Below are 27,195 nucleotides of genomic sequence, written 5' to 3' on the forward strand. Positions count from 1 at the left end.
GATTTAGAACGATGTTTGGCTGTTCTCCACCCCGTCTGTACTCCTCCATCAGGGAACAAAGGTAGCCCGTGTCACGTGCAGAAATGTCGTAATATCCGTCGTACTCCGCCTCCCCCGCATCATTCTCCGCCACATATTCGTCTTGGGAGATGGCAAAATCTGCAAATTTCGCAAATTCAAGTTTGCATGCTTAAATTTCTGAGAAATATGTACCGACCAAACTGCCCGACAAGTAGGACGAGTACGATGGCGACGGTGTGCCCACGACGTAAATATGAGTTCATCATAGTTTTAAGATGTTGCTCTCGATCAGCTCGATAAATAAATGGGATCGATTGGGCCAGTTAGTTTTTGGTCCGTTAAATAAGCTAAATTTGGATGGGATGCACCTAAACTCGATAAAATTCAAACTGCGTCGTTCCAAACAATAAAAGGTTGCCACCTTGACCTTCTCTCGGACGGAGTTGTGCACAAATAATTGATAAAAATTGTTGTAAGGTTTTATTGAAATTAATTACGAATTGTGACAAAACTCAGGGGCAAAGCAAAGGGCAAATACCTACTTTCTGATTTTTTATGTGAATAAGTATTATAAATAACTCGAATTTATGGCACGTAGATTCAGAACCTAAGGAAAGAGCCTACCGAAAACTCTAGGTGGTCATGTTTTCGAATTCCATCAAATTTTGTGAATCAAATTGTCAAAAATTTTCAGATTTTTCTAATTACTTTTATACCACGAGGTTGTAGATTGTGAAATAAATTGGGAAACCGGTATTATGGTTTTTATTTATACAAAATTTTATGCAATCTAGAAAATTAGCAAATTTTCTGATACTGTGAATGCAAAATAAAACTCTAAGAATATTTGTAAATTGTGCAAATATTCGAATGAAGGTTTTATAAAAAAATAAAATTCATTTATGGCGTCCCATAAAGCAGAGATGAAAATCATAAAATCTAATTATACAATTTCTAGCAAAATTTTGTTCATACACATATTTTTACATATTTTATTACGAAACAGATATGACATTTATAAATTCACAAAATTCAGAAATTCTTGATTTACTCGTCGCCAAACAAGTCGAAGACCGTGAGACCGAAATTTTTATGATCTTCCACGTTGAGAAGGGCAGAAGATACGTCTCGTTTGTACTTCTGCTTCCTGACCGACTTGCCACCTTTTCTGACTTTCTTGCCACTCTTCATCATCCCCCTGCCCTTCGTCCTGTTCATCTTCACCCCGAAAGCTCTCCCACCTTGACCAGGTTTTACTGAAATTTTCAAAAAAATTCATACATAAATATACAATGAGTTTATTTTTTTGCAAAAAATTTGCACTCACTCTTCTTATACTTTTCCGGCATGACTTTTATCGGATCGGGGAACATTCCAGTCTCCATGTACGAGGTGAGTTGGTCGCAAAGCAGGAAAACCAAGCGGTCCCGGACGAGGACCTCTTTTTCTCCGGTGGTGAATTCTGTGCAAAAAAATTCGCACATTTAGTACGAATTGAAATGTGGGTGTAATTTAATTAGTAATTTATTAATTACCCAAATTGGACATGAGAATAGTTACAGTTCCCAAAATTGGGAGGAGGAGGGATAATTGCCCCATGATTGATTCAAATCTGTTCCAAGAGCGGTGTCCTGTTTACTAAATCTGGAAGTTGCCAAGCGTTAAGAAGGTTGACGTGAGGGTGCCCTTCTGTGCTTAAGAATGAATTGTGGTGTGCTCTTTTATGGCCAATTTTGGAATCCAGTCGAGCCCATGTGAAGGATGGCGAGTACAAGTACGCGTGGAAAATTAATTGACAATGGAACAATGGTCGTTTTCAAAATAAAGGGTGGAAAATGCGACGTCAGAAATTAACCTTATCGCCGGTTTTATGTTGCATTAGGGATGAGGCATTTGTTCAAAATTAAGCACCAGTTAGGGACAAGAGTTGGCCATGGGTAAGAATTTTTTTTATTTTGAGGTGAACCCCACTGCCTAAAACCGCGTTAGGCAACCCTAATCTTGAGCCTAATCGGGTTTGCTTTTTAAATTAATTTCCAATATGTTCGAATTTTGATTTCCAAATTACAAAATTTGGAAATCAATGTCATTATGGTACCAAAATTTTCATTTCTGAATTATGAATCAATTGCGTTTTTTGAAGTCAAAATTGGAGAGTAAAATTGTTTAACTGCAACGTCAGAAATTGTTTAAACAACGAGTTATAACAATTATATATATAATTTAGATGTCATGAACCTCAGGGTTTTGGTAAAAAGTTGGATTTTATGAAAATCGAAATTTTTTTCAAAAAATTGTACGCACCAAAACCTAATTAACCTTCAAAAAAGAACTTGCCAAAAATGTACACTTTTCTTTCATATTTTTTATTGCACAAAAAACATCCATGTTTCCAACTTGATAAATAATAATCTAATCTCTTGTCTACCAAGACGCCCGTGTACATCAATATTTAATTAATTAACCTACTGATTAATTAAAAATCTATTTCGACATCTTTTCCCATCCACAACAAACTACTGACTCATCGCTTTTCTTCTTTTCTTTCTTACACGAAAAACCTTGCTAGTTACATAAATATTTAAAAACTAGTATCCAAATCGGGTCGAATAATTAAATCCTTAGGCTAAGTTACATATCATTATTACAAATCTATACCGTTATCATCACCTCATCTTAAATACTACATACTTACCCAGAAAATTGAGACAGTTTTTCATGCGATACTTATAAATTAAACAACATCACAATATTTAACGAGAGATTTCCCCTCCTGCCTCGCATAAATTTAAATTTGCACAACAATTTTTTTAAAGATATTTACTTATCATAATTATATATCTAGTGGACATCGAATTAACAAGAAAACAAAAAATATATATATCAAAAAATCAACAAGTAGAAATAAATATCACAAAAAATGTAGCAAAAACAATTAAATTACGACAACATTAATAATAAATAATCATCGAGCGGTAAATATGTATAGTTAGTTTTACATCTATTTTTTGAGGGAAAAAAGTATAAAATTCTGAGATAACGAGTAAAGGTTTTGGTCGGGTTAAATTTTTAGATAGATTTTTTCCTCCTTCTTCTTATCGGATAAAGCAGCTCTCAATGTTTAGCATTTTCTTGACCTTGTCGTCATACTGGATGAGGGTGAGTAGGTCGGAGGACGAGTTGAGGTTGAACTTTTCTCCGAGCAAGTGGCAGCAGTGGGCTTCTTCGAGAAAGTCGTTAGAATTTAGTTCCACGGTCTCGGCGGATGGGTGGGATTTTAAAAACTTGTCCCGCCCCATGCCCAAGTAGGACAGGACGTCGTTCAGGAGGACGAAGTAGGGCGTCTTCTCCTGTAAATTAAGGGTTAAAAAGTCATTAGCTTAAGGTTATCTTTTAGGGTAATCAGGTGCATGAAAAATTCGGGTTTTTGGACCTCTGAATTTTTAAAACGCTTAAAAAGTAACTGTTTCCATTATTTTGTAAGGCTAGAAAGTCATTATTTTGCTAATTTAGTGGTTTTCTGGGATTTAGCTGACCTTTAATTTGTACAATGGTGGCAATGGCTGCTCCGTCGCTTCGAATTCGAAACCATCCGAGTCGTCGATATCTGTTGGGGCGATGGCGGGAGGAGCGTCGGCTGTGGCGTCGTAACCGAGTTCGTGCTGGTCTTCGGACCAGGGGCCGGATCCGCGAAATTCCCAGGGTCGCTCGGTCGCACCAATGACGTCGTTGATATGCTGGTCGAGAAGGAGGCGGACGGGGGCGTGGTGCTCGGCCAGCTCGAGGGGAGATTGACCCGCGTATGTGGTTAGAGTCGGGTCAGCCCCGTACGAGATGAGCAGTCTGACTAGTTCCACGTGACCGTTTTCACAGGCTAGAAAATTAATTTTAAACATCAAATCGGCCATTTTAATTTATTTGTAAATTTTTGAAATATTTTAAAATTGAAATCCTCCTGAAAATGAAGTCGTAAGGCAATGTGGTATTTTTTTACCTTCGTGGAGTGGCCTGGAACAAAAAAAATGAATAAATTAGATACGGAATTCGCAAGATTTTAAATATAGCAATATACTGAAAAAATTGGAAATACTAACCGAATTCCTCCAGGGGCGGAGGGCGCGGGATCTGCGCCGTACCTTAAAAGTACCCTGGCGACTTCGAGATTCCCTTTGATACAGGTTTCATGTAGTCTGGAAAAAGATTTAATAATAATTAAACAACTTCCTCTCTTTTTAGTTTTATAAATAATTAACTTACGGCGTAAATCCAGCGTTATCTTTGCAGTTGGCGTGGCACAGGTCGTTCTCGAGACAGTACGCCGCCACGTCGGGGTAACCCAGTCGTGCGGCGCGATGAAGGGCCTGCCAGAAAAATTTTAAAGTTGGATTAGCTCAAAATTTCCTAGGATTAAGATTTTGCCGTAAATTATTTACCGTCTCTCCATGACCCTTGTTCAACACCCAACCACGAATCTCGCTCCCAACATCTTCAACCGTTACGTTCTTCTCGATCGGAATCTAGTAAACAACGGTAAAAAAATCAGATTTTTCGCCACAGCCATCACAAAATCATACTCACATCATCATCCATCCACACCAGTGATTTATAACTTACTACATACATAATTTGTACCCACAAATCACCACCAAAGCAAGAAATATGCTAATTATTTTGCGCATGCGAAACGCCCACTATTTTTAAACCCCCACTACTATTTTAACATGCATATTAAGCAAAGTAAAGCAATGAATTTGCACCACCAACCACGACCAGACCACCCACCACTCAAACCAGACGACAAGTTGATCTCAAAATCAGATAACTTACTCGACGTCGCGTAGTACACACGGATTGACAAATGACAATTCCATTTCCGGTGGAGGGAGGACGAGTAAAATTGCGGAGAGGAGGAGATGAGAAGCGGGCATAAAAAAGTATCAAATTTTGTAAATATTTTTAGCACATTCAGGACACATTCTCAAAAAATAAGCACGACTTTAGCATTCATCCACCCCCTCGATAAGCTACTATTATCTTTTACCTTAACTTTCTTCGGCGTCGCGGCCATCGGTGAGCCGTCCGCGTTGGTCACAACCTTCTTCTTTTTGCGAATGTAGTCAAACCCGCTTTTAAATTTGTTTCGCCGAATTCCCTTTTTCGCCACTTTTTCCACGACCTTCTCCACCGGCGTGGTCACAGCGGTCTCCTCCTCATCATTCGGAAGGATGGTCATCTGTGGGGAGAGAACGGGGAGTTCATCCAACGAGGAGGAATTCTTCCCTTTCGACTTCTTGGCCGGAAGTGAAGTCGCCTTCGACAAGACAGGTTTCTTCTTTTCTTTGGTACTGCTATTCTTCTTATTTTGCGCCGCGCTGCTATTCTTCTGCGCCAACTTGGCGTTTGCCGTCACCGTGGCGGCCTTCATTTGCTCGACGGCACGCTCTATCGTTGGTTCGTCCAAGGGTGGAGATTCCGATTCTGGCGATGGCGCAGAAGAGACCGTCTGAGGAGGAGGAAGCTTCCCCTTCCGCCCTAACTTTTTCGTCGGCGTGGAATCCTTCGAGGAGGGGGGACGTCCCTTCCCCTTCTTTACGGGAGTAACAGGAGTAATTTGCACCGTCACACTACTTGCCTCCTTACTCGGCGTTGTTGCATTCTTCTTTCCTGGGACTTTGTTCTCTTTGGCAGCAGTTTTTCCCGTCGTGTCGACCGCGACGATGGGCGCGAGAACGGGTGGTAGTGGTGGAGGTGGGAGCGGAGTCTTGACCCCGGTCAGGGACCCTGCCGGAGAGGAGGACATCGTCAACGAGGCAGGTTTCGAGACTTGAATAAGTTTCTGTGGCATTCTCAACTTCCTCTTGAAGTCGATGAGTTCTTCCTCCCATCCTGGCCGTTTGAAGTCGGAACCGTCGCCGAAGACGATTTTACGCTTCTTTTTAGTAAGGTCGCCACGCATGATCCATTCCTCGCCGGAGGAGCCGCCTTCACCTTCCACACCGCCTGCGGAGGGACGACGACAAGAAATTAGGACAAACATTTAAAGAGAGAGAGAGAGAGGAAAATTGAGAGTATTTTCTGATGTGATCGATGGATCTGCACACAATGAAATCATGAGGATGCATGAGACTGACACGAAAATGTTCATCTGCTGCCTATCGTACCGACCGACCACAATATTTGCTTTTGCCATCCCCACAAAACTGCAGAGACAGAGATAAATATGTTGAGATGAGAATATGCAGCAGCAGATAGCATCAGCACAATAATAATGTGAATCACCTCGCCTGCCCCCTAAACTAACTAAGTAATGCCATACATAACAGATACCATAACTAAATTAGTTACATATTTAACGTGACACGTAGTTAGTTAGCCCGTCTAAATAAATAGCTATGAACGGATAGGATTACGTCGAATTATTTTATTTTTTCCTGCCTGGAGAGCAGTTACACGCGATTACGAATTTTACGCGATAACCACACCACGATGCTGATTGTAAAACTACACGTTATATTTATGCCGTGTAGTCGTAACATAACATAAGTTGTGAATATGTAACATAACGTGCATGACGACCCCAAAGTGCAGATATGTATAGATACATATCTGGCTTTAACTTGTACCCAAACGAGTCATAAAGTGAGATTGGAGACGAGATTTACTTGTGATAATTGGGTCTCAAAGTCAACAATTATGCTTCCTTTTCCAGTTAACGAACGATTAGTTTAAAATCCTTCCTTCCTTCTACTTCGGACGGAACTAATGCTTAATGAGTTTGTTTAAGTGGGATGGACAATATGTCGCATTTACTTAGCTGAATTTTTATGTAATGAAGAGAGGTCAGGGAATTTTTCTGGAGTCCCACAAAAAAAGGGAAACCTGTCCAGTCAGCATTTTTATCTTACTTACTGCGACGAGGTTAGTTTATGTATGCACTTGAGAGAGATGAATAATTAACAAGGATTACGACGTTGTGAAGTGGATAAAGTAAAATGGAATGAATTACTGCGTGCATAATGTAGCGAGTACGAACTAGACTGAGATAACGCCACCTCGACCCCGCAAAGTGGATTTAGATGTGGAAAAATGTGTCCAATTGTACTCCAACCAGACGTTTTTTTTGTAGAATAAAATTAGCCCAGAATATATACTAGGTATCTACCTTCTCCCGGTTTACCACCACGACCTCCTCCTCCTCCGACGAAGTAACCGTCAATCTCTAAAATCCCGTCCAATTCGATAATTATGATAAGGATGCAACCAACCACGGGATATGTATGAATATTTACTTGATAACTAGCGAGAAACCCAGTAGTGCGATAGTAAATATGCAAATCGACCAGTTGAGCGACAGCGACTTGCTTTCACCTCGCCGAGCAACAAATATGCAAGGAGGGAGGAGGAGAAATAAATACAAAAACTGGGCCATATTTCATCGCTACTAATACATCGTAAAGTCGGAGAGGTGAAAGCGGGCGGTATGTTGAAGGAGAAAGAGATACATAAATCAATAAGTGGAGAGTTTTAGGTTATGCGTGATGGGCAAAATTGGTGGTCTTATCGTGGAGCTACTATTTCTGGTGGACGTAAATATTTATATATACGAAAAATTACTCCATCCTGAAAAGGGGATGGACATGTTAGATGTCACTTTGATAAGGGGGATGGGCTTTAAATAGCTCAATCAGGGGTCATAGTTCAGTCCCCCCACAAACATGTGCTTATCGTCCATTCTGTCACTTATCTTTGATAACCTTCACATATTTGTGTACACCTAAAAATAATAGGATGACTTCGATATCGCATAAGGGTCAAGGTTGACCCCACTTTTTACGTATGCTCCCTAAAAACACGTGCCTATCCACGAGACAAAATTTGCTATACTGTCAACAACCATCCCATACTTTCCACCCCTCGAAAATCCACTCCAATTAAAGAAATAAACTTTTTATTCGTCCATGCATACGTATAATTGCTCAAAACTCTTACACAATTGGCAACAATGAATTTTCAACCGGATCCGTTTCGCACTTTTGCTCCGAGTCTGCATACTTTTCGGGCAGCTCGAACGCAACCACATTTTTGGATGCATTTTATTTTACATTGTAAAAAAATGTCTTATTATTTTCTTTTAATTTATATTTCTTTAAATTTTTGGCTGAATTTTAAACCACATTTTCAGATGCATTTTACACAGTAATAAAATATTTTTTAAGTAACTTGTTATTTGGCTTATCTTAAAATTTTTGTAATAAATTTTGGCACCACGTAATTAATTTGACACTGTAAATTCTCTCGTACTTAAAAATACTGCTTCTCCTCCTAGCGAAATTTGATATTTGAATAAATAGCTACATTTTTATGATGGATTGTTCTCCACACACAAAAACTTTCCAGGAGTCGATATAAGTATTTTTCATTCATACACATTCTGCAGGTTTCTCTCATTGCATAAATACAAAAAAAATATCGGCATGAATGCCAATGCTACAATTTCACTGTGCTCTACGTAACGTAACTACTTAACTAATCACAATGAAGAGTAAATATTTATTTAATGCTGATACATGCATATCATACTTTCCATGCAATGCACCCACCACCAACCCGGTCTCGTCGTGCTAAAAATATACGTATATCAAGTCGGCAACTACTTATTTTACCAACAAGTTAATAAGTTAGTTATCTCTGCTATGTTTTTTATCCACATTTTCAAAATTATGTACCCAATCCAACTTCATGTAATCACGTTCACACAATTTACCTATTCATCTGGCCTAAAATACTTATTATTCATTGAGCAGTTAAATTTTTAGTAAGCAATGCCAAACTTATTGTTCAACTTTGAACACTAAACTAATAAACTCGTAACTTATAATTGACTGACTAGGATGGATAATTCTCATGCCTCGAGAGAATCATATTTCACACACGGAACTCGAACTCGAACTGATGCTGCAAGCAGACTGAGAAGCATTATTTATTATGAGCACTATTTTAGTTCTTGGGGGGAAGCAGCAGCATTTTGACATTATTATTGTTGTTGCCATTAACTGGGAGTAGTGAGTGAGTGAGAGAGGAAAAAAAGAGAGTTTTATCAGCATCACGGTATCCAATGGGTTAATATTTGGTCGATATTTCCCTCATCCATCCGTAACTTGGATGGATGGATAACCAGGGCAACAAAGCCGCACAAGTGGACACAACCACGACCACGACTGCTCAAATGAAAATGAAAATAATAACGCTAGCTAAAACCCTGGAGGATTTGGGGCTTCCTTGATGCTGTTTAGTTCACACGGGTGGGAACTAACTCATGGTGGAATACACTGTAAATACTTTGTGAAATCCAACAGCAAACAGGGATTATTAAATTGCGAAAGTTCTAATGTACAGGTAAATAGGATTCAATTTTGGTAAAACTCCATGTCAAACAATTGCCACATTTTAGATGGGCTCTGGTCAAAGCTTGAGAGGGGGGAGCACTTTAGGGAAAATTCAATCTGTCACGTGTCAAATTATTGGTAGAGATACATTTTTGGGATTAGTTTTAGGGGGAATTCAATTTTATCTGAAGTATTATATTGTGAAATAGACATTTTGAGTTAAAATAATTGCGGTGTTGTAATCACACAATTTTATAAAATTTTGTGAAATTTTGGATTTTCTGGAAGCCCTGATAAATTATGAAGACAAGTGGCAATTAAATTAGCTTTTAGGGAACAGGTTTTCACTATAGATAGGAAATTTCATACGTATTTTGACATTTCCTACCTGAAATTTGAGTAGAGATAAAATTGTGGTTGTATGACGCCACAATTTTATCAGGTGTAAAATTTTATGAAATTCGAGATTTTCCCTAGAAGCCCTGATAAATAGTGGAGATGAATGGACAATTAAATTAGCTTTCTGGCAATGAGATTTTAACTACAAAACATTATTACATATTTGGCAACTTTTGAAGTCGGGAACCAATTTTATGAAATTTTGGATTTCCTGGAAGCCCCAATAGATTATAGAGACAAATGTTAACTTAATTTTTTGGGGTTAAGTAAATTAGCTTGTCTGGATAGAATGTCACTAAAATTGAAAATTTCATACCTATTATTTCGCAACTTTTCTACCTTTGAAGTTTAGCTGATAAAACAAAATCAGCTAAAATTTCAAGTCTCTTTCCTCTCTATTAATTAAGGTAAATATGATTTCGTGAACAGTAATAAAATTACGTGAGGATTTGACGAACCAACGGAAATGGACCGAGATCAAAGTAACGAAACCCTTTCAGATTTAATTGTCACGCACAAGGCAAAACTAAATCGAGTAAATAAAGTGCGAAAAGCTTTCTGGAAATTTATCTCCCCTTTTCCCCTAAAAAGTGGATGTCCGACAGGATAGGAGATCCCATAGCAAATATGTGTATGATCCGATTCAATTAAGTCCATGTCACACTTCACAATTTGCACAACCACTCACAATGTCTCGCATGGATCAGTTTTATTATTTACTTAATTTAACCTTTCAACGAGAAGGGGAGAAGAGATGGAAGAGATGGCAAAAACGATGGAATTGTGGAAATTTTAGGATTATTTTACGCCTAGGATTATCTTATTACGCTTCGAGATGACGCCTATAAACGTGAAATATGAATTTTGATCACGATATCTGCAAATTGTAAAAATGTACAGATTTTCACGAGGAATAATGCTGACGTTAAAATCACTCAAATTTTAATGATTTATCGTGGTGATCGGAGATGCGTCTGCATAATTTTTGGCTTGCTAGAATGCAAAAAATTGGCTACATAGATACGTATATCCATAAGTCTTTTCTTCTAAAATAATTTCATTTCACCGTTTTTTGCCTCAAAGAGTTTAATCTGATCGATTGCAAAAAAGAATATGAATTTCGAAAAAATACTAATTCGGCTGTGAACACATCCAAATTGTGTACCTTTCCATTAACAAAAACGTACATTCTAAATTCCTAAAGATGCTAAGACCTAACCTGACCTTATCGATTCATACACCCAACCATACCCCACAATTTCCTGAAATTTTATATATTTTTGATAATGTTGTATAGGATACGTACAAAGTAACTCACTTTCTCCCGAGATGTCCTTCAGCTTGCCGTGTCCTGGAACAGGGGCGCAATTCCGTTTCGGTAAACTCCTCTTCCTTCCCCCTTTCCCACCCAGTTTCATATTTCGGACCCCCCTCGGCTCAAAATTCTCATCGTCATCGTCATCATCATCGTCACCTCCACTGCCGCCACCTTTCTTCGTCTTCTTGCCGTGGTGACGACCACCATTATTCCGATTGTTGTTCCTGCCTCGTTTATTATTGTTGGACGTGATGGAGGACGATTTCTTGTTCTTCTTCGTTTTCTTGCCACTTTTTCTGGTGGAGGTCACATTATCGTCACTCGAAGAGCCGAGTGACCGTCCGCGACGAGTCATTCTTTTTGATGACGGCTTATTTCTCAGTCTTGTCTTCTTGTTCTTGGTGTCGGAATCGTCATCAGAGTCGTCAGAGTCGTCGTCATCATCGGAAGAATTATTCTCAGAATCGGAAGAATTAGAATTACTGGAGAAACCGTAGCTTTCCACGGAACCGGAATCGTCACTCGTGGCGGAATCGTCGTCGTCATCGCCAAGATCGAGATCGTCATTTTTATCGCGGAAACCAGTGCCACGATTTTTACGGACAGAACGACGTTTCGCGGCACCTTTACCACGTCCGCGTCCGCGAGATTCGTCGTCGTCATCCTCGGAAGAAGAATTGTGTCCTTTCTTTCCTCGTCCACCTTTTTTCGAACCGGAAGTGACTTTCTTCTTGTTTTTGGTTGGAGTAGAGTTAGCAAGACTTCGTTTCTTCTTATTCTTGGAGGAAAGTTTCTCATCATCATCGTCACTGTGACCATCGTCATCGTCAGAATCATCAGAATCTATGATTCTTCTCCTCTTACTAGATTCAGGTTTATCCGCTCCAGCGATACTGCTCGTTTCGGAGGATTCTTGCTCTTGTTCTTCACGTTTCCGTTTCCTCGCCGCGGACAAGATTCCTTTCTTGAGTTCCGACATGGAGGAAGATTCGGCATCTTCTTCATCACTATCTTCGTCATCATCGTCTTCTTCCTCTTCTTCAGACTTGTCCTCCTTGTCCGACACGTGGAAATCAGAGTCTTCCTCGCTCGAATTTTTCCGGATGCGAGCCCCCCTCCCGCCAATGGGTGTGGAAGAGATCTTTTTCACAATGGGGGAAGAAGAAGCCGCCACGCCGGCGGCGGCGGAAGAGGCAGGATCCGCGGAGGACGTAGCGATAGCGGCGGCGGCGGTGGAGGAAGAAGAATCCCCCGGTTTCGCATTACTAGTACTATTTTTCGCCTTGATTTGCTGCCAAATACCGCCCCTCCGAGACGTAATACTGTTTGGATTGGATTGCAAATCGTCGAGAAAAGAGTCACACGCAGACCAGAATTCATCCCCGGCATCAAAGGGTTTCTTATTACTTGCAGCCATGACCTTGTCGTCCTCAGTCTTCTTCTCTAGCTGGTCGAGGAGTGGGGTGGGTGGGAAAAGCTTGGGTGGCGCAGTCTTCTTGATGCTCGCCCTTCTCCCACCGCCACTTCCTTCCGAGAGCTTCTTGGGAGAACGGGCCCCCTTTTTCGTGGGAGAATTAGACCCACTTCCGGGCAGTGGAGGGATTGGAATCTTGATCGCGTTACCACCACTGCCGCCAAAGTCGTCGTCGTCATTAAAGTCGAAAACTGAGGTGGGTCCTCTCCCTCCTCCTCCGCCGCCACTCCGACCAGAATTGTTCTCTTGCTCAATCTGGCTGAGCAAGTTGGGGAATAATTGCTTCTTCTCGGCCTTGGTGCGAATTCTTTGCAGTGCGGCGGCCGGGTCTTCAATATTCGAATTGGTCAAATTATTAACGGGCAGCATGGTACCTACGCCCGCCGCCATCATAGCCAATCCTGCAGCAGCGTCGTATTTAGCTCCTCGAGACGAGGTGGCAGGCGTCGTGAGAGACGAGGAGGACGACGAAGCTGTCGAAGAGGAGAATGGGGACGAATTTTGCGTTCCTGTACTACCACCACCACCACTACCCGCAGTGGTCGCCATGTTTGGGGGAGGATGACCCTGATAGGCGTGCAGTTGTGTGTACTGGGTGGGTTGGAGGTTCTGGAGATTGCTCAAGTTGGGCAGTGATGTGTTGAACTTGCGCCCGTGGAAATTCCACGTTTGGTGCGGACTAAACTGGAACTTTTCCTTTTCTTGTTTCTCATGCATCCGACTCTCGACAGAATTCCGGAGCATGTTGAGTACACTTTTTCGCGACCCTTTCGGCTGACGACCTCCGCTCCCGTTGCTCGATGTTGTGGGGGCTGTTGAGCCCGGTGGTTTCATAGAGGTGGAAGTAGACGTAGGATTGGGAGGAGCAGAAGGTCGTGCCGCTTGTGGTAGCGGTGGTGGCGGTACGCTAGGTTCTTTCGGATAGGGAGCAGCATACGTAGGCGTCGTTAATGGGGGTGGTGGACCGGTCGGCGTCGTGGGACGAAGACCAGGGTGTGGTTGGAAAGAAGACGTAGACGTGGGAGGAGGAGGAACGTACGGGGATGCACCGCTACTTGGTGGTGGTTGCTGCTGCTGCTGCTGCGCATTTCTTTGCGCTGCAGGGAGATAGGTCGGGTAGGAGATGTGTTGCGAGTAGTGGGTGTAACTGGGTGGCACGGCGGAAGAGTAGGTTGGATATGTCATGTGTTGTTGTGGAGGTGGCTGTCTCTGTTGTTGTTGTTGTTGCTGCTGCTGTTGAGGGTGTGGCTGTTGTTGAGCCTGCTGTGGGATTCCGTAGTAATGTTGTTGCTGTTGCTGCTGTTGCTGATGGAGATGTTGTTGAATTTGGTGTTGGTGATGTTGATAGTAAATGGGTGCGTGTTGTTGTTGCTGCTGCGGGGGGTACGAGGGGGGATGACTTGGTTTGGCGGTGGGAGGAGGAGCCTGTTGTGCTGGGGCGTAACTCGCCGTGGGCGGTGGGGCCGTTGATGAAGTAGGAGCAGCAGCAGCACCGCTTCCTCCCGGTTTACTACTTGGTATCGTTGGCTGCATTTGTTGCTGATAATTGAGATAGTACTGCTGGCCAGGTGGTGGTTGTTGTGATGGTTGTGGTGGCTGGACTTGCTGTTGCTGCTGCTGAGGAAAATGTGGGTGGTACTGAGGATACCCTGCAGAAGAGGAAGTTTGGTGATGATACGTTGCGCTAGGTTGATGATACGCCGTAGCAGCGGTGACTTGATGATGCGGGTTATACGGCGGAATGACACTCCCAGGTCGAGACGGTGGCGTCGTTGTAGGCGCACCAGCCCCCGCACCAGCAGCAGTCGGGTAAAGAGGGTGATGATAAGTTTGTTGTGGTGGCGTCGCCACTGGAGGTGTCGTCAGTCTCGGGGATACTTGTGGATACAAGAGGTGATGCCCTGACGTCGTGGCAGGAGGAGGAGGGACCACACCCCCACTTGCCGTCCTCGGAGGGGGCGTCTGATTAGGAAACACTCTCTGATGCAGAGGCGGTGGTAGGGTTAACGTCGACGAGGACGGTGACTGTTGGCGACTCTGTTGTGGCGACGGGTATCTAGGAACTGCTTCCTTTTCTCTACTCCTCCCTCGACTTTTGCCACTAATTTGGTGATGGTGGTGGACATTATTATCTAAATTGTTGACACTTGGTGGTGTCGTGGTTGAATTTGCCAACGCGGTGGCACCTTCTTTTCCTAAGCCGAGACCCATTATTGGTGATGGTCCAGCAGATCCGTTACTAACGCCCATAAACAGTATGCTCCCAGCCTCTGTCGTGGAGGAATCTGCCGACACGCGGACAGTTTTGACGGATAAGTCGAGCGGTGATTCTCTCCGTATCGTCGTCCCACCCACGACCATGGAAGGAGCAGGCTGCTTCACGTCGGGCGAAGGTTTCGAATTAGTCGCTTGACCACTGCTCACTACACCGTTGTTCTTGACACTATTGTTCAATTTGTTGCTGGTGGTGCTGCCCTGTGGACTTTGTCGTGGCGATTTGACGACGAGCAAACCGGGTGAGGAATTAGGCAGGGGCGTCGTCGTCGTCGTGCTGCTGGTAATACTGCTAGACGAGTGGAACCTTTCTAACATGAGGAGCGGGGTGGTATTGCCGGAAGGAGGAGGAACTTGTCCTCGTGTCGGGAGTGATGTGGACGAGGTGGCCGCAGTGCTGATTGTGGACGAGTAACTACTTTGGTGATGCTGATGGTGATGAATTGAGGACGATCCGCCGCCACCGTACATTTGACTCATCAACGTTGCGCCGAGACCTTCCGCAAATTTGGAGCGGATCACGGCCTCGCCGTCCTGGAAAACAATTAAGAGAACTTTAGTGATTTTGTCGACAATATTTTATAAATTGTTATCGCGACACGACATCCCCCTTTCGCCACCACAAACCGACCTGCTGCTGCTGATCAATCGACTCCAAATCCAGATGTAATAATTCAAAGAAATTCATCATTTTACCTCAAAAACGTAACAATTCCCTCAATTATGTAACTAAAGCCTAAACCTAATAATAACCTAATAATTTTTACACAATATATCTCTAAAAATAAAAATTCGTCATCTTGACTTAAAAAACTTAATAATTCTCTCAATTTACTAACTATTAGAACTTAATATTGCCCATATTTTTATCCTAAAAATAACTAAAACTCGACCTCCTCCGTCCCATGGTAAAAAGCGATTGAGACAGAATGAGACTGTAGAAGACCCAGATTTTTAAGAGACCAACCTGTACCCACCATATCATCACCACCAGAAATAAAGGTAAAGGTCGCCCAGTCGTAAGGGTACATAAGTCCACCACCACCACACCAAGTATCTTTTTACTGCCTGCCTGCCTTCCTTCACTTGTTTCTTGTTCACTTCTCCAGCAGATCTCCACAAAATCTATCTACCTAAACTACTACATAAATGCAGTGTCCGTATAGGCAGGTTCTGAATGCATCGTATGCTTCCTCTTTACAGGGTACTCACTATCCTACATATTACGAGGAAAAAAGGACCTGACTCTTCTAATTCCATTTCCAACGCGGACTGCTCCTTTCTTTTTTAAAGATTCGATATCTCCTGCGGTTACAAATCCCTGCGTCCCTACGTAACACCAAACTGCCCAGCACAATGTATCCAAATCTCTCTTTCTTATTCTTCTTCTTTTGGGGGGGAATTAGTCCAACAAAAGGAGGCCTTCTTGTTCGCGAAATATTATTATTACACTGGCAAAAAAAACGTAACATTTTTTTTCACACGGGGAATTAGTTAGCTACACGGAATCGTACAAAAACCCTCCTAATACATACATAAATTCGCGAATACGATAACATTCCTAAACACCAGCAAAAAAATTCATAACAATTTTTCCCCACATTTTTTATCTAGCAGGATACATACATACATAGTAATAATGATCACCCAGTATTATTATATAACTCGATCCGACGTGAAGAGAGATAAAAAAGGAACGGGCCAGCAGTAGACTTTTCTTTCTTGAGCTAAATCCAATCACCAACCAACCAGCCAAACCACGCTTTATACTTTACGGCACGACCAAAAAAAATCACCCTTCACAAAATAAGAGCAATCGCTCCAACACTATTCTATCTATCCTCTTCTCTTCTCTTCTCCTCCGTAGTCCAGTCGGGTCCTATTTACGGTAGAGATTCATCTCCCCACATTATTTTATTCCCTCCAGTCACAAAATTTCTAAAACACCCGTCTTTTTCTCTCTCAAATAAGCAGCTGCCTGTACTAACAAAATTGAAAAATAGGACTGGAAACGCATCACGTTATTATTTGCATAATCCCATCCATGCTTATCATCATGGTCCCGATAAGGATAGAGAGAGAGACGACCGATACGCATAAAAATTTCTCACCTGAAACAGAAAAAAAGACAATACTGGTTAGTTGGACACCACTTGAGATTGGTGAAAGATTGAGATAAATGAAATGAAATTCACCTGAGGGAGTGCTAAGGGGAGACGACCAGCCGCCCCACCGAGGGCGTGGTGCATGGGGAGGTGTAAAAGACTAGAGGATGATGACCCACCACTATTATTGGTCAATGGGGATGACGACGACCTTGACCCTTGACCCCCAATGTATTGCAAATAAGGGTGTGGCGGCGCTTCCTTATTGTTATTATTATTATTATTAATGGTATTGTTAGCGAGTGGCGGTTGTATATTATTAACGGCGCTGACGTTCTTGCTGAAGGCGGAGGGGGAGTAGCGGTTGTGATTATTATGAGTCTGGTTCTGCAAATGGGGCTGGGTTAGTGGGGGCGACGATGGGTGTGGTGGAACTTGTGATGCCGGTTGCGACTGAGCGGGGAGAGGAAGACCTTGAAAAAAGGGGCGTGTCCCTTCCAGTATATTTTTGTAATCCATTTTTCACCAGGGCTGCAAAATATGGAAAAAAATTAGTTTTACATTATGCAAATAAGATTATAAATACAATTTTGCGAATAATTTGGCCACTCTGCGAAAATAAGATTTCGCAGAGTCATTAGCATATTAATTTAAATTGACAGTTACAGAAATATTTCTGTATTCCATGAATTTCTCCAGAGACGCAGTTATGTTATTTATAGACTGTAATTGCGGACCCTGCGTAAAGGATTTGCCAAATTTTTGATATTTTTAACATTGGGAACCCTACTCAAATCCTTTCCGCACGACCCCCTCCTTGATATCATTACATTACTTATCATCTCATTTTTCTCATCATAATTCTCTCCCCGTCTCCAATTCCATAATATTTAGTGTCCAATTCGCATTCCTGCCACCAACCACTTGCCGTTGCCCCACATATTATTCATATTTGTCATCATCACGACAAATGTGTGTCATTTACTGAATACTTGATCATCTTACATGCTACCTTTTACCCGAAAACAGTCAAAAAATCCCCGTATTTTTTCATTTCCTCACTTCACCCAAAAAAATTAAGCCTTAACAAGCTTATAATTCTTTTCTATACCTGAGAGAAGAGCACACCTCACTCACTCACCCAACCAACTCTGCACAATTTTATGTACATACATGCAATCCAAAGCAAAGGTAAGTAAAAACCTGCCTGCAATCCAATCTACCTACCTGAGCTGCCGAGCCACGCTACAAATATATACGCCGTAGTCTGTGTAACTCAACAATTCAAGGTGAATGAACCAAACCTTGCTGCTTTAGCTTTAACCAAAATGTATCCCACCACATCGCAGCAAGGAACAACTCTCCTCTCCTCCTAAAGCATATAGCCGGTGGTGGTTTGGTTTGGTCGTATGATGATGATGATAATAATGTAGTTGCACGCAGGTATTAGAAAAAATTGTCTTAAAAAAATCACAAATGATTATGTATGGCGAAAAGTCCAGTAAAAAAAGGACGAGATAAAATGTATGTTAGCATCACGACGATCTTCATCATGATCTCGCTGTGAATGAAATTCTGATCTGATGACCGACCAGTATAAAACCGAGCTATGTATTACGTAATGCAGGCAGATTGGCCCCGGGTGCAAAAATAATGGCAAAAATCATCCTCACAAAGAGGGAAATCAATAATTGCGACGTGGTCTCCTCAGTGACACTGACCGTGGCGTGGCGTGGCTTTGTGGTTTGGTTTGGTTGGTAACTAACATAATATTTTGTGGGCTGACTTCTTTTCTTTTCCCAGAACACAAATTGGATTTTGCCAGCCAGGCCAGCGGAGAAAATGGGAGAGAGAGAGGGAATTAAAGTAATGCGATGTAAAGTAAAGGAAAAGGGGTCCCAGAGAGAAATAATAATATCCGAGGAGAGGAGGACGACTACTATGTACTACTTACTACCCGGGTAGGCAGATGAACCGGGTAGCAGAGAAAGCACCAACCGTTAGCACAAGCCATCTCTCTCTCCAGTTTTTGAAAGTCTGAACTTGCAGTCTGGATTGGAATGGAGGAATCAATAAATAACTAAACTGCTCCTCTACGCCACATACATCCACGCCTGCAACGTTCTTACTTAAAATAGCCACTGCCTACACATTCTCGTCACATTTTTGAAAAAAAATTGGTAGAAAATTGGTGCACAGGAAGAAAAAGAGGTATTTACGAAACAAAGTTGTGCTGCAAGTTTTATGCGAGGATGGACATGTGTGTGCCTTTGTAAGTGCCACCTCGGGACCCTAACCGAAAAATCCAACCTGGACTGGACCCCTTCGTTTCTTTGCTTCCTTCCCTTTTACGCAATTTACGGCACGATCACATATGTCACACATTTATGCACGTAGACATGTCATCCGGGGAACACCCGGCCTAAAATAATCCTCTCTCTCACTCACATAAATACTCACTTGGTTATGTAATAATTCTAGCCAAATAAATGCGCAGGGAGCGACAGATCAAGGATAAACCCTTCCCGATTTATTTACTCGACAATGTTACGAAAAGTATCTCAAAATTCTAGATTATTTTATTTATATTCCATTCATTCACTCACTCACTTTCGCTTCTAATGAATGAATATAATCGATAAGAGATCGATAATTACTCGAATAGATAATTTAATTAATCAATCAATTCTCTCTCTTGTAGCATAAAATAATTGAATAAAAAACTACTCCAGGAGTAGATAGATACATAAGCAATTCTCCAGGTTCAGGAAGGAATTGGGGCAAAAAGTGCTGTTTACTGGAGGAGAGCTGGTGAAAAGTTAACTTAGTTTGTGGCTTGGGTTACATTTTGCACCTCAAAATTCTGTCACATTGATCTACACCAAATGTATGTATGTGACTATTTACAGGTTGTGGTTTTGGTTTGGCTTCATCATAACAAGTAAATTATGGGCAGAAGCCGTGTAGATGTGTGCTGTATGCATAGCGGTAGTTGGTTATTATTTGGTAGTTACTTAATAGCCTTGGCTTACTTTACTTTCATCTCTCTCTCTCTCTCAACTAAAATCATGAATCTCATACCAACCACAACTACTATGTGCTCACCTCAGCTCCCTATTAAAACAAATACGAACCAAATATCGTCATTAACAATACGGATGACAAGTGGATATTTTATGCTGGAAAATCTCCTACTTTTCCATCACGTAAATGTGATTCCTTTGAACAACCATCTCGGAGGAGGAGACAAACAAACACTCGAAATCTGGACAGAAATCCAATTCCCACTCGAATCCAACAACGCCATAATATGTACAGTTAGAAACAAATAGGAAATAAGAAAATCATGTCGAAATCAGGATTCTCTTAGATCCTCTTGAATTCTTCTATTATGAGGAGACGCGTCGTTTCTTGGTGACGAGGACAGATCTGGATCTGGAAATCCAGGTGGGTTGCGGTTGCCACGAGATGATGAATACATAGCATTGAGATCAATTTCTCTTTCTCGTCCTCCTATTCATTTCTCATCCCAATAGCGACGTAATTTCTACCCGAGAACATCATGTAATGACTTCGATAAGAAGCTCACAACCCACTCGAAGAAAAGTCAAGCCGACCAAATGATTAGCTTCTGCTGTACCAAAATCAAAACCCACTCGTCCAAATAATTAAGCCAACCCGAGCTAGCTAAGCCACTCATTCAAACGGAAACTCGAGGAGGAAAAGTGCTTAAAAAAGACGGAGAAAAAAAGTAAAAAGTAAAAGCTGGATAATTGGGAAGAAGCAGAACAAGAAAAACAAAACCAAGGACGACGGACGACAAATCAAAAGTGGGAGGCGTGCAGAAAGGATGCCCACGGAGAAACCTATACATTTACGTCACCAAAAAATAGCAGCCATGTTTGAATCCTAAAAAAGGTATCAGATTCGCATTTTTCGCATGTTTGCCGAATTTTGCCGAGTTTTTAGCAATACTGGGAATTTATGGGCAGGCCTTCTTTTTTTGTGACAATAAATCCCCGGAACATAACATTTTCCAAAATTCCCCGCATTTACTTTCCTCGTTGTAAAGACGACTCTAATTACGACTCATCAAGACAGAGAAAGTAGAGGAAGAGAAAGAAAGTAGAAACGAAATCAGATCGCATCCGTCGCATGGCGTCACTTGCATCCCCACGAGACTCGCCTTTGACAAGGAGGTGAAGCAACATGAAACCTTTATATTTTGAGATCACCACCACAGCAAACCACCACCTGCGTGTCCTTCCTTCCTGCCTAATGGACTCGATTGAAATCCTTGTCAAAATAAAATCAAAAACTTTCTCCTTTCTTTCTTTCGTCTCCTTCTTCAGATTTCCAGACGCAGACCACTTTTTGTCAAAGAATTGCATTAGTAATGTCATCCGATATTATTTCATCGCTCCTTTTACCATCGTCTGATGACGCACGTAATTCTTTATTTATCGTAGAAAAATCGTATCATAAATGTTATGCTAGCGGATGCATGTAACGCAAAAACAAAATCGTAGCGAGCGACTGCATCATTAAAAAATTGGCTGACAACAACAAGTGTGAGAGACAGGAGGAAAATCTCAACGAAAATTACGTAAAGAAAGGTACGGGGGTCTGACATAAAGGATACCATTGATTACAAGGCTTATCATTCTCATGGGTGAAAATTCCGCAAAAATCCATCCCCATCCTTCCTGTGCAGGGTAACCTAAACCAGACAAACTTTCACTTTGATCTGTGCCACTACTTTCTCTCACCTTTCACTCATTCGCCTACACAGTTCTCCCTGTCATAACAAAACTGTTTGGGAAAACTGGCAACTTTTCCTCTCCTCTCTCGCTCCCTCCGACTGGATCTAGAATTTCTGCAGTGAATTCCGAATTACGTGAGCCTGCTACCAGCCAAAACAACAGAAAGAGACGCAGGGAAAGTCCAACTTTCTCTCCATTTCGCAAACCATTTCAACTTTAGGAGAGAGAGAACAAGGAGACGAGACTATTATTATTTCTAAAGCGTAGCGTTGATCGTTGTTGAGGGCTGTTCAAACATTGAGCAAGTTATTTGGGGTCACCTCAGCAGTACGGAAAAGCATCCTCGTTCATTTTCGTCCCACGCGTGTGGACGATCCGAGAACCAGGTCGGTACAGAAAAGCAGATTGGAGACGGATGGGTAAAAGTGAAACGGAGGCAGGATTTCATTTCATAAGTTGCCGAGCAGAGCCCAACTTTTCCTCAGAGCTGGGGCAGCCCCCGAACGAGAAGGAGGGACGACAGAAAGTTGCTGCGTCCGTTTTCGACGAAAACGACGAGGAAGAAGCAGCAGGGAAGAAATGAAAACTCTTTTTCCATGATATTTTCCTAACTTGACTGACATGGGGCGCTCCCCCCTCGCTCCTTTTGCTCTCTCTTCCGTACTGCTCGCCTAACTCCCGGGCATCATTTCCTCAATATTTCCACCAACCACCACTACTGCCCGGCTCTCCGTCTTTCTCATCTCTCTTGTGAGGAGGGGGACCAAACCAAGTAGTAAAAAGCAGGGTCACTGGGAGCATGCACTAATTCCACTCTTGTAGGAAATGACCACAATTTACGCCACAGATAAGTGTCGACATGCACAAGGGCGACCAATTCAACGAAACGACGCACTTTCTTCCTAATCAATTTGTTTCTTTTTCTTACTTTCTTTCAACCACACGCGGAGAAAATTGTTTTTCTTTTTTAACGAGACGACACGATTCAATCTCTGGAAGGAAGGAACGTGTCAACTCTCAGGGAAACTTATTGTTTACCGATGGATTTGAAAGTTTTTATTTTTTATTTGGAAGAATCCGAAATCTCTCGGAAAGGGAGAGAGAGAGAATCGACAGACACGCAACACTTTGTTTCTTCGTTCCCTATGCGTCTTTCTAGGATAAGTATCTGGTCGACATTAGCGCCCCCATAAAATACGTATTACACAGAGAAAGCAGAGGAGAGAATGACACGGGAAAAAGGAAAGAAATAATTTGTCTCTCTCGGGTTTCGAGTTGCTTTCTTAACGCGTGGGCGGATATGAAATAGTTGTGCAAATATTTAAAGGCTCAGTCAGACTGTGTAATTAAAGGAGAGGAGATTGATTAGTAAATAAATACAATTTTGGGGAGAAAAATATCAGCAAATATTTCGAAATCTTGGCAGAATGGGAGGATTATTTTGAAATATTGGAAATAGAAATTTCGAAATGTCAGAAGTGGAAATTTTGAAATGTCAGACAGAAATTTTGAAATTTTAGACAGAAATTTTGAAACGAGGGGGGCATTACCCTTGCAATGTTATTAAGACCCTCCCCCTTCCCAATCTTGCAATGTTATACCAAATTCCCCCTCACTTCCGTCGTCGCCTCTGGATCTCTTTACACAACTTTCTCTCTCTCTCTCTCTCTCTCTCCTGTGAAAACTTTCTTTCTTTCCCGTCTCGTCTGGAATTCGTCTCTCTTTGGGTTTATAAAAAACCGGGTTCAAAAGAATTATAAGGATTTCCTTCTTCACAAAACTCTTAATTCCTTCCTCATATTTGCATTCCGGTAAGATAGGAAATTGCGTAAAGGAAATAAATCTGCGAGGGATTTTAGTCTACAGAACAGAAATGCGACGTGTATCATTTTTCCCTTTACATAATTTCTTTATCCACATTTTTGTTGTTGTTGTGCTCTTTGATCATAAGATTAGTGTGCATCCAACTAAATCCTTATTGATTGAGGTGCATAAATAAGTACCTGCACTTTTACCTAATTTGCCCCATAGTTAAATTATATGTGTAAGATTGGCGTAAATTAGTAGTAACGAAAACGCAGCTCATGTTATTATTATTTGTGAAGGAAAAAAGAAGTCGAAAATAATCAACAAGAGCATAAAATTGCTGTTTTACTGCATATTATATTTGTTGTACATATTAAGCCAACAACTAGTCACCAGACAGACGACGACATAAAAGAAGCAGTCAGAAATCAATGACACCGACGAGTGAGACGTGTTATTAGAGAGCAAATCGAAGACAACAACAGTGCCATTATCTCGATAAAGTACAACTTTAATTGCTATATTACGTTACAGAGACAGGAATCGTCGTTACCATTTTATTATTATTTATAGCGGAAATTAAAGTATATATGCAAATTTATTGCACATTTTCGCAAAGTAAAATGAATTAGCAAGTTTTGTATTGTGTAAATAGTTCATAATTTAACAGGACATGACTTAAATATGTAGTTATTTGTCAAATAAATTTATAATCGGGCTAAAATCTACTCAATTCTACATTTGCGAATATATCGTCGTCCTGTGCAAATACTAATTTTGCACAGTCGAGTGAGTGATGTGACTCTCACTCTATCGGGGGTTATATTACTTACTCATTTGCATATTTGTACTCTTGCTTGCAAAAACACAATCATAATCCTCGCTAATCATAAACCTAACAGTAGACTAAACAGAGAGCTGTTTGAGTGCTGGATTGTTTATATTAAATAATTGTGTGCTTGCTCAATGTCATGATTTGCTAGTTATTAAGGTTTTGCATGTTGACTTAATTTTGCACAAATCATTTTCGACGCTAATTCAATTAATTGAATTAAATTGGCGACACTAATTCAATAAATAGGGGAATGAATGGCACACAATGTTTGAATGAGGTATTATATTACTGACCTAATTTATGTATGGTATGTGTGAGAAATTTAGTATTATATATTTTCGCCTGGAATGGCCCCGGATTTGGGATAATTGTAGGAAACTTAACTATTTAACGAGGTCGTTTTAGATCAATTAGTAATTTGCATATTATTTACATAGCTTAGGTTATTTATGTCTTGTCTAATTTGCATATTACTTAAGACAACCAGAAAATAATATGTATTGAGAGGGTTTGGAACTTCAAGGGGCAATCATCTGTGAGAATTGAAAAAATATCAAAAGTTGCACATATTTGATAACGGTGGCGCCGTATAACTTCATTTTTGCAGTATAGTTATTCGCAATGTCATAATTTCCCCAGGTTTTTAACCAGATTAACTTATCTACATGTCATAATATCGCCAGGAATGACCTTATTTTTAGTGACATCATTGATGGACCAGCCCTTCCGACGAGTATTTGTTTACGAGTTTGAAATAAGCTACGAGTGACAATAACTGATTCACATTTGCACGTATTGTTCTATTATGTCCCGAGTTGAGCTAGTTCTATGTTCTGTTGTGGATGAATATGGAACAATGCGTCGTGTTGTCCCAGAGGGAAAGCCTGACACAAACAGAATATAACAGAACTAAAATTATACGAGTATACTAGTAGTGTGACCGTCCTCATTTCATGGCATCGTTGTTTTATTACCGGAGAGAAATCCAAAATTAGTAAAACTTTCGGAAATGAAATGTAATCAGAATTATGAAATTTGTAATCAAAGTTAAATATTTTGTTTGTAATTAAATTATCTTGACGTCAAATGACGAGTTATTTATAATGAATGAGACGTAATTCATAATATTATTGATTTATGACTTGAAGAAGATGATTAACAAAACCAAGGCCAGTCATCTCTCGTCTTCAATTCAGTATAACTTTTGTGCAGGATTTCGTCAACATATTAAAGTTAACTAACTTTTGTCAGTAAAAGTGGTACGTATTATTAACCAGCCAAGTATTCACTTTCAGTCAGTTTCACACCAGGTTTAAATATAGGAAAGTACAAACTTTTAGTCGGTTTGGTTTTGATTCAGAAATATGAAAATGAGAACCAAACCACAAATATGAAAGTTTTTAATAACTTTGTAAAACTTTCTGGACCGGACAAAACACAATTTTCCTTTCAAAAGTAAAGTTGAAGTTTTTTTTTCAAATTGAAACTTATCGAAGAAGAAATGATGGTTTAAACAATGATTTAAATATTTACCCACCTTGTCCTTGATTGATGTGAATAATATCAATTGATGATGATAACTCTGACTCCTCGTTTATTTTTACGTTTGAAGGAAGGGAATCAAAAAAATAATAATGAAATGAAAACTGAAAAGGAAAAATGAACACTTTTTCGGTGGCCTTCATTCGTGTTTTTGTTTATCCCCAGAGTTTCTTATGACCACCACATTCTGACATGACAATTTTAGAACACAATAAGTTGTAATTAATTATGTACTTTTTAAGGGTCAAATCGTGTCAATTTATTAAAACTTTGCCACATCGTTCCCCTCATTAACTGTTAATTTCTTGGCGTCGACACGTCTTTTAGAGGAGGGGGTCGATGTCACGCCAGGTGTGGCGGTGGCGGCGGCGGTCTCGGAGTCGGATGACGCGCACATATTATTACAAGTTTAATGAGGAATTTTTGTATTGTTATTGGTCAGCAGACAGACGGCGCTTAACTTGTGACGACGCCACGTAACCACATTATTATGTCAGCCCTTTCTTATCTTTCTATTTTTTCTTGGGGTAAATTTACACATCTTTTTCCGAGTATTATTTACGACGGATTTCCACGGAGGATCGCTCACGAGTCACCTCACCACCACTATTTAGTCAGTCACAGTCACTGATCATCACACACTAATAATTACTAAATTAAAAAATAAGAAACTTGTTATTCCCTCTCGTCGTCCTCTTTGATAACTGTTCAAATATCGGGCGTATCTATACGACAATGATGATAAGCCCATACAGACAGTCACACCTTTGAATCCTGTAATTTAATGATCTCTCCTATTATTACCCAGCCTCCGCTTCATCAGCCTGTCCAAGAAAAGAAATAAAAGAACAATTAAAAACATGAGGAAAAAGAGGATGTTCTTGACCTCCACCATCCCTCCTCCTCTTTTCTTTCTAAAGTCATCAAAAGCGTTAGTTTGTTAGTTTGTCGACGACGGCGATGGCGACGACGACGGAAAACTATCTCGTCCTCATTTGTTAAACTAAATGTACGGATTTTATTTATTTACAATTTCACCAACTCACCTTTTAAATTATTTCTCGTGCTATCGCAGTTTCTCCTGATTTTGTGGGGGTTCTGGTAAAAATAGAGTTTTTTGGAGATTTATATTTTTCCAATTTTTTTTGGGAATCATCGTCGACTGGTTGGAGAGATAGATGTTAGTGTGGTGGAGGCGAGGAGCCAACTGAAGGCAACCCAGAGACTGGGGGACTAATAAGAGAAGTTGGCTTTTAGCATCGCTTTTTAGTC

General features: G+C 40.9%; 2 protein-coding genes across 6 annotated transcripts; both read right to left on the reverse strand.

Annotated features, from left to right (window-relative positions):
- Nucleotides 1–1,060: 1,060 nt before the first annotated feature.
- LOC110858840 lies at nucleotides 1,061–1,964 on the reverse strand. The gene is made up of 3 exons (XM_022107726.2): nucleotides 1,557–1,964; nucleotides 1,349–1,483; nucleotides 1,061–1,277 (listed from the first exon to the last, which is right to left on the reverse strand). Exons 1-3 carry the CDS (start codon nucleotides 1,618–1,620, stop codon nucleotides 1,069–1,071), a joined length of 408 nt encoding a protein of 135 aa, XP_021963418.1. The 5' UTR covers nucleotides 1,621–1,964; the 3' UTR covers nucleotides 1,061–1,068.
- Nucleotides 1,965–2,366: 402 nt separating this feature from the next.
- Nucleotides 2,367–27,145, reverse strand: LOC110858676. 5 transcript variants are annotated; one of them, XM_022107514.2, is made up of 11 exons: nucleotides 26,970–27,145; nucleotides 25,919–26,747; nucleotides 17,068–17,508; nucleotides 11,113–15,406; nucleotides 5,063–6,021; nucleotides 4,455–4,523; nucleotides 4,279–4,382; nucleotides 4,116–4,211; nucleotides 4,016–4,029; nucleotides 3,558–3,895; nucleotides 2,367–3,371 (listed from the first exon to the last, which is right to left on the reverse strand). In XM_022107514.2, the coding sequence occupies exons 3-11, from the start codon at nucleotides 17,494–17,496 to the stop codon at nucleotides 3,117–3,119; spliced, it is 6,558 nt and encodes a 2,185-aa protein (XP_021963206.1). In that variant the 5' UTR covers nucleotides 17,497–17,508; nucleotides 25,919–26,747; nucleotides 26,970–27,145; the 3' UTR covers nucleotides 2,367–3,116. The 5 variants fall into 5 exon arrangements, with proteins under 5 accessions (XP_021963206.1, XP_021963205.1, XP_021963204.1 ...); XM_022107513.2 differs by having other exon boundaries at nucleotides 4,455–4,538; nucleotides 11,125–15,406; nucleotides 26,970–27,144; XM_022107512.2 differs by having other exon boundaries at nucleotides 4,455–4,538; nucleotides 26,970–27,144.
- Nucleotides 27,146–27,195: the final 50 nt, after the last annotated feature.

Source organism: Folsomia candida, unplaced genomic scaffold (genome assembly GCF_002217175.1).
Source record: "Folsomia candida strain VU population unplaced genomic scaffold, ASM221717v1 Fcan01_Sc022, whole genome shotgun sequence".
Classification (NCBI taxonomy): domain Eukaryota; kingdom Metazoa; phylum Arthropoda; class Collembola; order Entomobryomorpha; family Isotomidae; genus Folsomia; species Folsomia candida.